The sequence below is a fragment of the Centruroides sculpturatus genome, unplaced genomic scaffold (assembly GCF_000671375.1).
Source record: "Centruroides sculpturatus isolate CEXI.00-Female unplaced genomic scaffold, Cexi_2.0 scaffold1368, whole genome shotgun sequence".
Taxonomy (NCBI): Eukaryota; Metazoa; Arthropoda; class Arachnida; order Scorpiones; family Buthidae; genus Centruroides; species Centruroides sculpturatus.
In genome coordinates this window covers 131340-146509 of record NW_019386509.1, presented here as the reverse complement: position 1 = coordinate 146509, position 15170 = coordinate 131340, and the positions used below count along the sequence as shown (strand labels likewise).

General features: G+C 28.4%; 1 protein-coding gene across 3 annotated transcripts in view; it reads right to left on the bottom strand.

Moving 5' to 3' along the window:
* Positions 1-5307: 5307 nt before the first annotated feature.
* Positions 5308-15170, bottom strand: part of LOC111615174 (eukaryotic translation initiation factor 4E-binding protein Mextli-like) — a 23031-nt gene continuing 13168 nt past the window's right edge. For 2 of the 3 annotated variants that reach the window (XM_023356572.1, XM_023356574.1), the window contains 3 exons: positions 10454-10574; positions 8053-8193; positions 5308-5516 (listed from right to left, as the gene is read on the bottom strand). In XM_023356572.1, the coding sequence (XP_023212340.1) occupies positions 5323-5516; positions 8053-8193; positions 10454-10553 (435 nt within the window). In that variant the 5' untranslated portion in view covers positions 10554-10574 and the 3' untranslated portion in view covers positions 5308-5322. Of the gene's footprint in view, positions 5517-8052; positions 8194-10453; positions 10587-15170 lie in introns of all 3 variants that reach the window. The other variant, XM_023356575.1, reaches the window with a different exon arrangement.

Here is a 15170-nt window from a genome sequence, read left to right as displayed (position 1 = left end):
CTAAAACCAAATCTGAAAATAAATCTATACAATATATTCCAAAAATTAACTAAATATTTATTTATAATTAAATATATTTTCTTCAATACAACTTCATTTTAATTATAGTAAATACTGATAGTTAAAATAATAATAAATTATTTGACATTTAATTTAAATATATATCAATGTATTCTATTCACATCAATATTTCATATAATGCTATTTTTACTAATTGTAATAAATATATAAATGATGATGATATGATTTTGAAACTTTATAAATGCTATGAATTTCATACCACTTAACATGCTATATATAAAATAAATACACAATTAGTACTGTATATCTACAATAAAGTTAGAAAGTTACTAAATGTTCTATGTAATATTTTAAAGCAATCTTATAAAGTGCAGAGCATATATGAAAAATTATAGTGCTCAGTTTAATATGAAGCATTTAAAAATGATATAATCTAATATTTTATATTTATTTATTACAGTTTAAGCAAAATACAAAGATATTAAAACTCATCAACATTATGTTTGTATCTATGAGCTGGCATTTGCTTATTTCTAATTCTATTTCTACAATTTCAAATAGCTCAAGATATTCAGTTTTTCCATTATTTTCAAATTCTAAGTAATTTTGTATGTTTTTATTCAAATTGTAAAAATTTGCATATTTCTACCTATGACAGACTTTGGCTGAAGTCACATGGTACATTTACATTATGAAACTTGTTAAATCATACTGTCAATACCTCTATGATGGCAAATATTTTTATATTGTTGTTATCCATTCCCTAGGTACCAATTTCATCTGTGGTAGTTTCTTTCAGATAGTATCCAACTATCATTACCAAGACTAACATGCTGCTCATTTTCTGTTATCTCCAATTTAACCACCCTATAAAACTGACCTGTGTTTTTAACAATCCATTATATATGCAGCAATTCCTCCACCACGGTTCAAAAGCATCAACTTTCTTACATTCAGCTTTTTTTAATAGTTCATATTCTGCTACTGGACGACAACTGCTTTAGCTATTCAGATTTTTATCATCATTCCATCATCTCTACATTTCATCACTCTTTCTGGATACAGTTTGAATTTACATTGGTTTTTGGGGGGATCAAAAATTTCACTTTCTTGGATTAATCTGTATCTCTACATTACCTATATTTGCACTGTATTGAGTTCATTTGGCAAAAATCTTTTCTTCTTTATACTGAATCGTAAGCTTGTATCATTGTTTTCTTTCTTGACTTCATAAACTTTTGCTTTCAGTTACAGGCTGTATCATTTAACATATTTAAGGCTATTGATATTCCTACTCTATAATTTCTACTCCAGCTTCCATTTCTTTCAATCCATTGTAGAAATAGCTTCTTGTTCTTAATGCTGTCTTTAATTTCTTACACCTACTGGGCTTTTTCTCAAAGTCAGGATTTATTATACTTATTGTATGGATTGAAATGAGAAAGAACACTGCATTTAGGCTGATTCCTTTATCCTTTTATTTATTTCCTCAAATGAACTTCAAACCACATTTTTCCTTATCAGTGGGTATAAAAGGAAAGTTTTCTGGTACAAAATTTACAGACTAAAATTATACAAAAATCTTTTTCAATAATATGATAAATTAAATAACAATCAAACCTGTCTTCCAATCCAGTATTCCTCATGATATTTGTTCTTTTTTTCTGATTAACCTATAACGTGATAATATTCCTTTTTCAATATTGACCCATTTGGTTTCTCTATAATCAGTTGGTATTATTGCTTCTTAATTTTCATACAGATTCACTAGTAGACAAATGTAATCAATGAAAATCTTCCATAGTTTTCAATTTACTCCATACTTTATTGTGGGTGACAATTTAGTATAGACAATGAAACAAACAAAGCTTCTTTTTTTGAAATATGTTCTTTTTCTTTACCATTAAAATAAAGACTGACAATTTGATAATACATTCTTCTGCTGACAAACGTTTTTTGATCTTGTATAATATCAAAAATGTTTGTCGAATTAACATTAAAATTATTTACTATGTTGTAAAGCTTTTGTTTGATGTACTTAGCCATTGATGCAGTTATTAAGGAGGAAATTTTGTTCCTCTGCTTTTACATTAGACAATTTTTATTCCATGTATGGGTGAAATCTTACTGACAAAAGAACAAAACAATTGTATTGTAGTTTGAGTACTCTCGATTAATCTTCCTCAAAAAAAAAAAAAAAAAAAAAAAAAAAAAAAAAAAAAAAAGGTGCAATCTCTTCTAATTAATTGACCATGTCATCTACAATTTGGAAAATTTGCTAAAAAAATGTTCCAAATTGTAGAATTAAGGAAATGTCAAGTAGATTCCTAGCAATTTCTTCATCCTGCTTTGATATCAAAGCATAAATTTATACAAATTTACAATAAAAGGCAACCAAATGACTACCTGACAAACTTTTATTTTTAAACATGAAATATTCATAGTGTTCATTCTAAGTGACAGTAAAAAATCCAGTCTTAAGCAGTTTCAACGGGGGAACTAATCTTAAGCTATTGGATTTATACTTTCTAGCTCAAATTCATAATAGTGAGTGATGTAATGGTTATGTTCTGGACTAAGAGTTCTATCCCAAGGCTGGTCTAGGTTCAAATTAAAATTTTTAAGAATTTTCATAAACTTCACAAAACCTGATAAATTTGTAAAGCCATTTTATTAGAATCAATGAAATGTAAATTTAATTTTCATGTTTTTTAATTTTTATTTTTGAGGGAAAAATGGACTGCATTTTTCTATTACCAAATTATGGCAGGGGAGCTACTGGTCACTGAAGGTATAAGTGTACTTTTTTGTGAAGATTAAGCATCTGATTATTGAAGTGTTAAATGGCCAAAAAAAATATAGCGAAACAATTGTTTGGTTATCGAGTTGGAATTTTGTAATATGTTAATAAACAAATAACTAAATTCGATGTTAATTTGTGCTGGAATTGAGTCAATCCAGTCCTCTTACTCAATCCTTACAGAAAATGAATGCCCTTGGTCAATAGGCAAAAAAGGAGCAGGGCACCACCATGCAAGGAATTTCTGAAGGATTTGGATTAAAAAAAATCAGGTCTGATATTTTAATGAATGAAGAATTTCAACAAGTGGAAGAGATGATTGGTGAAGTAAGTCAAGAAAGACTGAAGATACAAAAATACAGGATTATTTTGAAATGTTAAAAGGACATGGAAACAGAGGTAAAATCTTAATATACAATAAATTTGTTATACAGTTTAATTCAGGAGAATTTCTTACAGTAGAATTTGGAACTACAGGGGATAAAGACAGAAATTAGATCATTGAAAGAGGAAATAAATTCTTTTGAGGTGAATTAACAAAACTTATGACTTTTATATAAAAGTCAACTGTATAATTTAATTAAATGTTTTATTACTGATTTTGTTGTGGATTTTAAAGAATTAAAAGCTATTGTCTTTTCATTTTTTAAATACATGCATTTAATTTGAATAAGTTTTCAAAAACAGAATTAACTTTTCCATAATTAACTGACGCATAAATAAGATTGTCAACTGAATAAGATGTAACATTTGAGTGACAAACCATCCTCTTTTAGACACTCAGTTATTTTGTTTGTTATTGTTCAGACTTGTGATCAGTGTAAAAATCTAAAATTACATTTACATCCTGCTCTGGAATAAAAAAGTGACAGAGGAAAAAGTTTATTGTCTATTGAATGCATCTGACAAAATTGAAAAATAATGACAATTTGTTTTATCTTGCTTATTTAATATTGTTCAAAATTAATTCAAATGCTTTTGGACCAAAAATATTTTCAAGCATTTGTGTTCCCACAATGAGTTTATTTGGAAAGTGACAAATCTTTGAAAAGTTGTGTGTATAGTTTCATTTCACAATCCAAGCTACTGTAACTTTATTGATGTATAACTGCATTATACATGAATGTTCAGCAATGCAAACTTTTAATTTTCAGATTCCATTTCAACAGAAAAAGTTGATATGATTTGGCTACCCTTCTGTGCAGGTATATTTTGTCTTGTGAACAGATGCCGCAAGATGTTTTAACAAAATTTTTCACCCTCATGTTTAACAAAATCATTATCATCAACCCTGGACTCATTGCCCATTGGTGTCTGATGCCTTTTACACTTATTTCCTTCCATTTCTCTCTATCCATGGCCAATTTTCTCAATTCCTGTACATTTGCTCCACATCACTTCAATCCATTCTCTATATGGTCTGCCTNTCTAAATTATTTAAATTAATTAATTAATTTATAATTATTAATATTAATAAGAGATGGCACCTAACGCCTACCTCTAGAGCCAAATTGGTTACATAATTCATTTAGTAATTAGCCTAAAACTAGCCCGATAAATTTTCGGCATATGGTTGGTGTTTAGTTATGTTATATATCGGGTTTAGCAATGTTTGTTTGTACCACAGGATCTTAACTTCAGAATTTTCTGACGTTTTCATTGTTATGATCATCAATTTTTTTGTAGATGGCACAAGATAGTTTTGGCATATGTTCCAGTAGATCATTTTAGCAACTGTAATATGACATTGCTTATAGCCAGTTTGTGTGATCTTTGCACAGAAGCTAAGAATATGATCCACAGTTTCTTTGAATTCTTTGCATTAGTTGTTGATTTTTCAGCTTTTGCTTGATTTCATTTGTTCAAATGGCCTGTTCCTGGTCAGCTAGTATTAATCCCTCAGTCTCTAAGTTCCTAATGTTAATCATCTCCATGCTTCTTCAGAATCCACTTTCTCTTTGATCTCTTACAAAAATTGGCCCTGTGTTTTTGTTGCCTGCTTTGTGCTCTGTTTCATTGTTTTTTTCAGTATTCTTGCTTCATTTCTCATGCCTCTTAAATTTTGTGGTTTAAATTCAATTAAAATTTGTTCTTGGCTTTCTTTAACATAATCAGCCAGGAAATATTTTTCTTCTACTGTTTGTTTCACTTGCATTATTATTATTGTATTGTTAATGCCTCAAACTATTGGTTAACAGTTAATATTATATTATCAATCATTTTCACTATTCATTATACAATGAAGAGTTAAAGTAATTGAACAACATTCTTGAGAAATATTTATACATGAACTAAGAGCTTTAAAGAATCTGCTCAATTATTTCTTCAGAGCATAGTAAAACTGATATTACATAACTTACAATATCATCACTTATTTAATAATAAATTTTTTTCATGTTGTAGTTTTAAAAATATTAAGTGCTTTTTTATATATCAATTTTCATGAATTTAAAATACTTTGTCTTAATTTGTTTTAAGTATCAGATTAGTTATAAAAAGAATTAAATAAAAACTCTAAAAGAACTTACTTCTAATTCTTGCAATTTCTGTTTATAATAATTTGTGACATTTTCATTGATTTTCCAATGCATTGCTCTTAATTCAATGACTTCCAACAATCTCATACGACACAAAATATCAATACGCTCATCTCTTGAAGCATTACGCAATGTAACAAAATATCTATCAAGCTGTTCTGTAATAAATAAATGTTAATTAAATTAAAACAGTTGTTTTAATTTAATTAAGTAATTAAATCTCATATTAATTTCTTAAAAATATGGTACAACATGTTTTATTAATCCATGAAATCAGAATTATTATTCTTTTTGGATTTTAAAATAAGCAAATACTATCAAGTTACTTAAAAAAATTTTTCTTCTTTTGCATATTCTGAAATATCTGATGCAACTAAGTTTCAGGGAAAACTTAAAAAGCCGTAAAAAAGAAATTTTTCTTTGGTAAAAACAAATTATTAAAAACATTTAAAATGATCTTGTTTAACTTGACATGAAAGTATTTATTTCTATTTTGCTGTTTTGAACACAATGTTCTACATAATCGTATACTCATATCAAGTTTCCATAAACAAATCTACATCATCATCCTCCAAAACCTACTCATTAATTACTAATGATTTTCAATACAACAAATTGCTATAAAATTGATCTGAATTTAAAGATCAGTTTTTGACTCTGCTAGCTTTACTTTCAGTAAGCAAAATGATTTAAAATTTTAGATTTCTTGCAGAATTCATTATGATAGTAATTAATTTTTGGAAGTAATTTTATTTATTTAACATATACAGTAGACCCCATAACATGGGTTCATATAATGTGGATTCGTATATAGTAGCGAAAAAATTGCAACCGTATTCGTATAACATGCTAAAAGAAACTCATAAAATATGGTAAAACGTCATCACTGATTCATGTCGTGACAGGATTGGTCAAATCTAGACCAATAGCAGATATTGCACAAACCGTTGAGTTTAAACAAGCAGCGGACCTACTAATAACCATTTATTATTTAACAGCCATAAAAATTGTATTTATATTAATGATGTCTCCAAAGTTCAGCGAATTTTTCGCAGAAAAATAACTTATCAGCAAACATGCGCCTGTCATCTGATGCGCTGCTCCACGACGAAAACAAGCTTAAGCAATGGCGTCATCGAACGGTGCACACTCGGTAAGTAATCCTACAAGTTTTGTTTATAGCATAGTTTATATGGATTATTCCCAAAAAATTATACGTGTTTTGAAAATGTTGAGTCGAATTAGTCTAGAATTGATTAATTTTATGGAAGAAAACCTTTTAAACAGCCATAGTCCCTAAACTGTAGACATGCCGGGCTATGATTGGTTCATGTATTTAAGTGATTTGTAAAACACAGAATTCATATAAAATGGAACGTATCATAGGGGTCTACTGTATAAAGTCTTGGGTACATTCATAAAGTTGAATGAGTTAAATGAGAATGACATCATTGTTCTTCTTATTTCATTATAAACGAATCATTCGAAAAGTCTAACTAAATGGATATTTCTATAATCAAACATATGAATGTTGCTAGTGCAGCCTTATCTGAAATATTTTTCTTAGATTGCTTCGGGCAGACAGTTATTTCAATCATTTCACCTTTTAATTCACAATTTAAACACTTGAGTATATTTAGAAACATTGGCACCATTTACTTAACAAAGTAAACTAACTCTTTCTTTTGTGAGCTTTGTTAGAGTTTCGTTCGAAACATCATCACCACAGAGCATGCACACTGAGCGAGACTACTGCTTTTCGAATGATTCGTTACTAATGCATTTAACTCGTTTGACTTTACTAACGTACCCCTTATTGAATTTAAATAATTTTACCTAGCAATTTTATTTAAATTGAATTTAGATAAATTATAAAATTAATATCAAAGACTATTAATTAAAATAAAATTAAAAATTGTTCTAAAAATGTAATTTTTTAATATAAGAACTGTTGTTATTAATATTTCATTGAAAAATTACAAAAATATCAAATAATCATAATTATTAAAAATCTTATTTTTTTAAATAAATTTTTAATTATTTTACATATTATGTTTCAAAGCTTCAATAATCATTTATTATATTCAACAAATTTTTTTTCTTCACAATAATTTTTCAATATGTATCAATTAATGCCAATAGAATATTCTTGAGTAATTAAAAAATTAAAAAAAGAAATAATTTAATAGTTTTTCAAAATACATAAATCAGTATTTGATTATATGTATTAATATATAAAATATCAGTAATAAAATATTACATTAAAATATTTAAAAAATTTTTTTTTAAATTATACATACTGTAATTAGAAATTGCCAGAATATGTAAAAAGTGTTAAAAGTAAAGATAATATGATAAAAACTATGATAATAAATAAAATAAATTTCTAAGTAAACCAATATTCAACTTAAATATAAAAAAGTATTAAAGATATAATCATTTAATATTTTTATAGATCTGTCTCATTTTTTAAAATGATTTTTCAGAGGCAAAATATAAAGTTAAGAATTGATAAATTTCATTTTTGTTACTTATTTCAAAACTTTACTAAAAAACTTTCTTATATATTGTTTTTATAGAATAATGAAGAAATAAATCTTTGAAAATATTAAATAATTATTGACTTTTATAATTAACTATTTTATTAATATATACTAGAATTTTCATTTAGTTCGAAAATGATGATAATCTCACCTTTATATAATGTTTCTATTTCTTGTCCTTTAAGCTTCAACTGGTTACAAACTTTTATTATTGACATAACAGTACTTTTATCAAAATTTCCATTTGTAATAGTTATATATAATGATTCTAATTCTTGAATAACTTCATCTACTGTTGGAAGAAATGACAGATTAATCATTACTTGTTTCAAATATTACTGATTTAAGAAATTATAGTTTACAATTCATAAAAGTAACAAAATAAAAAATTTATTTATAACAGAAGAACCCTTAATATTAATTATTTGAATTAATATTAAGGGTTGATTAATGTCGCCTACAAATAAGATCTCCTACTGTAGCATTTTGCAAAGTGCAGGGATAGAAACACATGACTATTACTGTTTAGCAGTGATAAGTCTATTTTAGCGTAGTTATGTAGTTTGTATTTGAAGTCAGTTTGTTGTCTTGCATCATTTCAAAAATTAAAAAATATAAAAACAAACATAATTTTGTAAGTTCATTTGTAAAAAGTTTTTATCAAATATACAAGCTCAAGTAAAGTTGTAACCTGAGGAAAGCCACTGAAGTGGCCAAAAACATTTATCATCTTCAATTTAACATCTATTAAAAATCTGTGCTGGAAGTACTATGTAAAAGCATCTGTGTGTTTTTGAACTGTTCTAGCTTTTGGGAGTTATCTTGACAGAATAAACATCCACATGATGCAGAAGACTGCACTACTTGGAACAACACACACATCTCTAACCTATATAGCTTTAGAAACAACAAACAAATCTTTAAACATTTCAGGTCTCTAGAAGACACTGTTCTTAATAGCTGAATTTTGCTCCTAATAGCTGAGTTGTGTTTATGGATAATAAATAAACATTATTACATTGATATGGTGTCAAACATTACCGAATAAACATTGGTATTGAATTGATGCCAGTCTCTAATAAATGTTGGGATTTAACTTTCATTTGGCATATTTTGAGGATATTTATTAAAGGAAATAATGGTACTACTATAGGTATTACTGACATCTTTTTTATTTAATTTTTTGGAGTTATTTTAGCATTTATTATTGTAAATATATTTTATTAACACAATTTGATAAATAAAATAAAAAAAAAGTGAAGCAATAAAAAATTGTGTCTTTTGGAAACCATATTGTATTTGACAATGCAGTTTAGATTATTTTATCTCACTATTTTTTTCCACTTTCCTTATTTATAATTACATCTATAGGTATCCCTTGTATAACATGGTAGTTATATTCTGAAAAAATGCAGTGTTATACAAATCCATGCTATACAAAAAACTAATGCAAAACATGGGGTTAGATTTCAAAAGTTAACAAAATTATACTAGGCCCTATTTTTTTTTTTGTTACTAAAAGAAATATGTTTATTAAAGCAATCAATAATTAACTAACAATTACAATTAAAAGTACCATATGATGCTTTAATATTAATTTTAGTTAAATGAGGGCATTCTCTATTTACAAAGTATCAGTCATCTGAGCATTTTTGCTGATCTTAGTCAGAAATATCAGCAATGTCTTCAATTTTTAAAAATTTTTATCATAAATTTTTTTATGGATGACAAAATAAAACTTATTAATTGAAAATTTGTTCTAGAAAGTTGCATTTGTTCAGGTCAAACCTTAAGAAATTTTTTCCAGAATTTGTTTAAATAATAAATTGTTTGAGTTGGGAACAGTTTGAGTACAGAGATACCACTGTATTTTGTTTGTCATTTTTACAAATATTTACTTAACTACAGTTAAAAACTAGTTAATAACAATTATCTAAAAATGTTTAGATAAATTTTACTAAATACAAACATTAATCTATAAAAACAAAACACAGTGACTATTTTAAGGGCTAAAGTCTGAAAGCAATGACAATGATACATGGTTGATAGGAAAGCTAGGACAAGGAAGAAAAAATTACATTATCAGTTTTCATTAAAGTAAACCTGACAAAAGGCACAAAACAAATTGAAAATTTCAATATTCTGAAATCCATGGGTAAATTTGAGACAATGCATATGCTTACTTGAATAAAAAAAAATTATCAAACAACAGAATTTGCACTTAAAAATTGTAAAATTTTGTATAGAGGATTTCCCAAACTGTGTTAGAGCAAAACTGGAAAAAGTGTTATTTGGAGGGTATACCCAATTTTTAAGCCATGTTAAAGTGAAACAGTGTTGTAGAGATGCCATGTTGTATAAGAGATACCTGTACAATAAGCTGCATACAGAAAGTTTTTGGAGATGTGAAATATAAATGTGATGCAAACTATGCAAAAGAAATCTATTCTAGCAATTTTTGCAGGATCTATGCTAGTGCAGTCCGTATACCGCAATGAAATCAAGGTATTTCAACTAAAATTATGAGATAAACAGATAAACAGCTTAAATACCTGTAATAGAGTGTTTTGTTGAGTTTTCTAAGATTAATTGCTGCTTTAATGGCCTTGGTTTTTCAAGTTTCTTCATGTGTCGAATAGCTTTAGTTGCCATGTTTTATTACTAAAACCAAATCTGAAAATAAATCTATACAATATATTCCAAAAATTAACTAAATATTTATTTATAATTAAATATATTTTCTTCAATACAACTTCATTTTAATTATAGTAAATACTGATAGTTAAAATAATAATAAATTATTTGACATTTAATTTAAATATATATCAATGTATTCTATTCACATCAATATTTCATATAATGCTATTTTTACTAATTGTAATAAATATATAAATGATGATGATATGATTTTGAAACTTTATAAATGCTATGAATTTCATACCACTTAACATGCTATATATAAAATAAATACACAATTAGTACTGTATATCTACAATAAAGTTAGAAAGTTACTAAATGTTCTATGTAATATTTTAAAGCAATCTTATAAAGTGCAGAGCATATATGAAAAATTATAGTGCTCAGTTTAATATGAAGCATTTAAAAATGATATAATCTAATATTTTATATTTATTTATTACAGTTTAAGCAAAATACAAAGATATTAAAACTCATCAACATTATGTTTGTATCTATGAGCTGGCATTTGCTTATTTCTAATTCTATTTCTACAATTTCAAATAGCTCAAGATATTCAGTTTTTCCATTATTTTCAAATTCTAAGTAATTTTGTATGTTTTTATTCAAATTGTAAAAATTTGCATATTTCTACCTATGACAGACTTTGGCTGAAGTCACATGGTACATTTACATTATGAAACTTGTTAAATCATACTGTCAATACCTCTATGATGGCAAATATTTTTATATTGTTGTTATCCATTCCCTAGGTACCAATTTCATCTGTGGTAGTTTCTTTCAGATAGTATCCAACTATCATTACCAAGACTAACATGCTGCTCATTTTCTGTTATCTCCAATTTAACCACCCTATAAAACTGACCTGTGTTTTTAACAATCCATTATATATGCAGCAATTCCTCCACCACGGTTCAAAAGCATCAACTTTCTTACATTCAGCTTTTTTTAATAGTTCATATTCTGCTACTGGACGACAACTGCTTTAGCTATTCAGATTTTTATCATCATTCCATCATCTCTACATTTCATCACTCTTTCTGGATACAGTTTGAATTTACATTGGTTTTTGGGGGGATCAAAAATTTCACTTTCTTGGATTAATCTGTATCTCTACATTACCTATATTTGCACTGTATTGAGTTCATTTGGCAAAAATCTTTTCTTCTTTATACTGAATCGTAAGCTTGTATCATTGTTTTCTTTCTTGACTTCATAAACTTTTGCTTTCAGTTACAGGCTGTATCATTTAACATATTTAAGGCTATTGATATTCCTACTCTATAATTTCTACTCCAGCTTCCATTTCTTTCAATCCATTGTAGAAATAGCTTCTTGTTCTTAATGCTGTCTTTAATTTCTTACACCTACTGGGCTTTTTCTCAAAGTCAGGATTTATTATACTTATTGTATGGATTGAAATGAGAAAGAACACTGCATTTAGGCTGATTCCTTTATCCTTTTATTTATTTCCTCAAATGAACTTCAAACCACATTTTTCCTTATCAGTGGGTATAAAAGGAAAGTTTTCTGGTACAAAATTTACAGACTAAAATTATACAAAAATCTTTTTCAATAATATGATAAATTAAATAACAATCAAACCTGTCTTCCAATCCAGTATTCCTCATGATATTTGTTCTTTTTTTCTGATTAACCTATAACGTGATAATATTCCTTTTTCAATATTGACCCATTTGGTTTCTCTATAATCAGTTGGTATTATTGCTTCTTAATTTTCATACAGATTCACTAGTAGACAAATGTAATCAATGAAAATCTTCCATAGTTTTCAATTTACTCCATACTTTATTGTGGGTGACAATTTAGTATAGACAATGAAACAAACAAAGCTTCTTTTTTTGAAATATGTTCTTTTTCTTTACCATTAAAATAAAGACTGACAATTTGATAATACATTCTTCTGCTGACAAACGTTTTTTGATCTTGTATAATATCAAAAATGTTTGTCGAATTAACATTAAAATTATTTACTATGTTGTAAAGCTTTTGTTTGATGTACTTAGCCATTGATGCAGTTATTAAGGAGGAAATTTTGTTCCTCTGCTTTTACATTAGACAATTTTTATTCCATGTATGGGTGAAATCTTACTGACAAAAGAACAAAACAATTGTATTGTAGTTTGAGTACTCTCGATTAATCTTCCTCAAAAAAAAAAAAAAAACAAAAAAAAAAGGTTGGCAGGTTGCGCACAATATCCCTGGACGACGAGTCAGATGGTAACACTATTCCCTCTATTCTGTGCTCATTTCAATCGGTCCGAATCGTAGACGAAAATATGAAATAAAATGGTTCAAATTCTTACAAGATATTATTATTATTATTTATTGTCAAATTTTGCCACCCCGTAAAAAGTGCCGCCCGGGCGGGCCACCCCTGCCTCACCCCCTACGCTACACTACTGTTAAATTGTAAATTATCAATAGTAGTTGGCATAAAAAATACTTGTACGTTATTAAGAGGAACAATTTTATGTGTTAATTTTAGATATTCAATGATTTGGATTTACAATCATAAGTTTTTGGATTTATACAGTTGAATGTGAATTCAAACATTCTAGGGTTAAACAGTTTTTAAAAAAAATTGCAAATAAGATTAGTTATTTTAAATAAAATATGAAGGAATTTTTATAATTTATTCAAAACATTTTATTTGCATTACACTTTGATTGTGATTNGCGGATTTAGGATGATGTTGTTTATGCTTAGTAAGTGTTGTTCTTGTTTTCCTTTGGAGTTGCTCGAGATCTGTGTGAGTCCAATGTATAACTCCAAAAGAGTATGTGAGTACTGGGATGACATATGTGTTTATTGCTTTAACTGTGTGTTTTGCATTTAACTGTGTTCTAAGTATAGCGTTTAACCTACTTTGGTATTATGCTTCTAACACAATAAAGTGCTATAAATTAATATTAAGACACTTGGCGGGTTTTCTCATCTTTAGTTGATACGTGTGAACATTTTACACGTTTCGGGCTCTTAAGCCCCTCTTCAACCAACTAAAACATTAAAAAAGAATATAACATACACTACTTTGGTATTCTTTAATTAATCGTTGCTTTATTTGTGTATGTTCTGTTAGTTTGGCCTGTTGTGCCTGGTGGCTGTGTACTATGCCGGACCAGAGTCAAGGCATAGCAACCAAAACAAAACTAAAATTAAAGAAGTGTGTCAGTGTGTGTGTCTGTATTCAGGAATTTCCTAACAATGTGTCTNTGCTAGAGATCTGTGTGAGTCCAATGTATAACTCCAAAAGAGTATGTGAGTACTGGGATGACATATGTGTTTATTGCTTTAACTGTGTGTTTTGCATTTAACTGTTCTAAGTATAGCGTTTAACCTACTTTGGTATTATGCTTCTAACACAATAAAGTGCTATAAATTAAGACACTTGGCGGGTTTTCTCATCTTTATTTAGTTAATACGTGTGAACATTTTACACGTTTCAGGCTCTTAAGCCCCTCTTCAGCCAACTAAAACATTAAAAAAGAATATAACATACACTACTTTGGTATTCTTTAATTAATCTTTGCTTTATTTGTGTATGTTCTGTTAGTTTGGCCTGTTGGAATCCTAAGTACTTGTAGAACTCGCCCTCTNGCCTTCTGTAGTGTGATGTATGTATTTCTACTCAATTGTAATGTTCCCATGCTTTTGTGTAGTGTGTGTGGTATCACACCTGTACAGGAGAGAACGACAGGTACAATAAGCACCCTTTTCATTCTCCACAGATGCCTTATTTCCTGGGCGAGTTCTGTGTACTTGCTAATTTTGCTAAGTACTTGTAGAACTCGCTCTCTTCCATGGATTCAATAACGTCTCCATTTCCAAGTGCAAAATCTTCTTTCTTCAGGATTCCTTTTTTGTGTTGATTTTCGGTATTCGTGGTCTTTGTGTGGGATCTGTACCAGTATATTTAATGAGTGTTTCTTGAAATGTAAGTGAGAGTGTATTAACTGATTCTATGTCTACGTTATCAGTGATGGATGGGGAAGTGCCTACAGTATCATTAGTGGTACTTTTGCGTGTGTAGGGCAGAGGGCGCTACCGCTTGACCTTTCCCCTCTGACCTCACTTGGTCCTCAGACACCGATCTGGAGAGACACTTTCGTACGTCGACCTTCGCTTTTGTTACGCCAATCTTTCGGAGTCAGCTTGACGACGAACGCATATTTGTACAGTAATTTAACTTAGACCTCTGTAAATATTCCGTAGTCGCGGGGAAATAAAATATGGTATTTCCAAGGAATCAGTCTCCTCGTTAATCTTGTCCGACGAACAAAGGACGTGGAACACGTGGGCGAGATCGGAACTACTATCACCGAGGTAGGATCAAATTCGGACCTATTCTATTGAAACGCCTAGACGGACTTTAGCTCCATCGCTAAACGTGTGTGCTGTAATCAGTGCTTGTTGCTGGATTATCCTGACAGGTTACGTGATCTTCATTAATGTTAAATGTTTCTGTCTGTTGATGTATTTGATCAGCAACCTGTTGTTTGATAAGTTCAAGTGTTGGTTGTGGGATAAGGTTGTTGTGTATAATTGTTC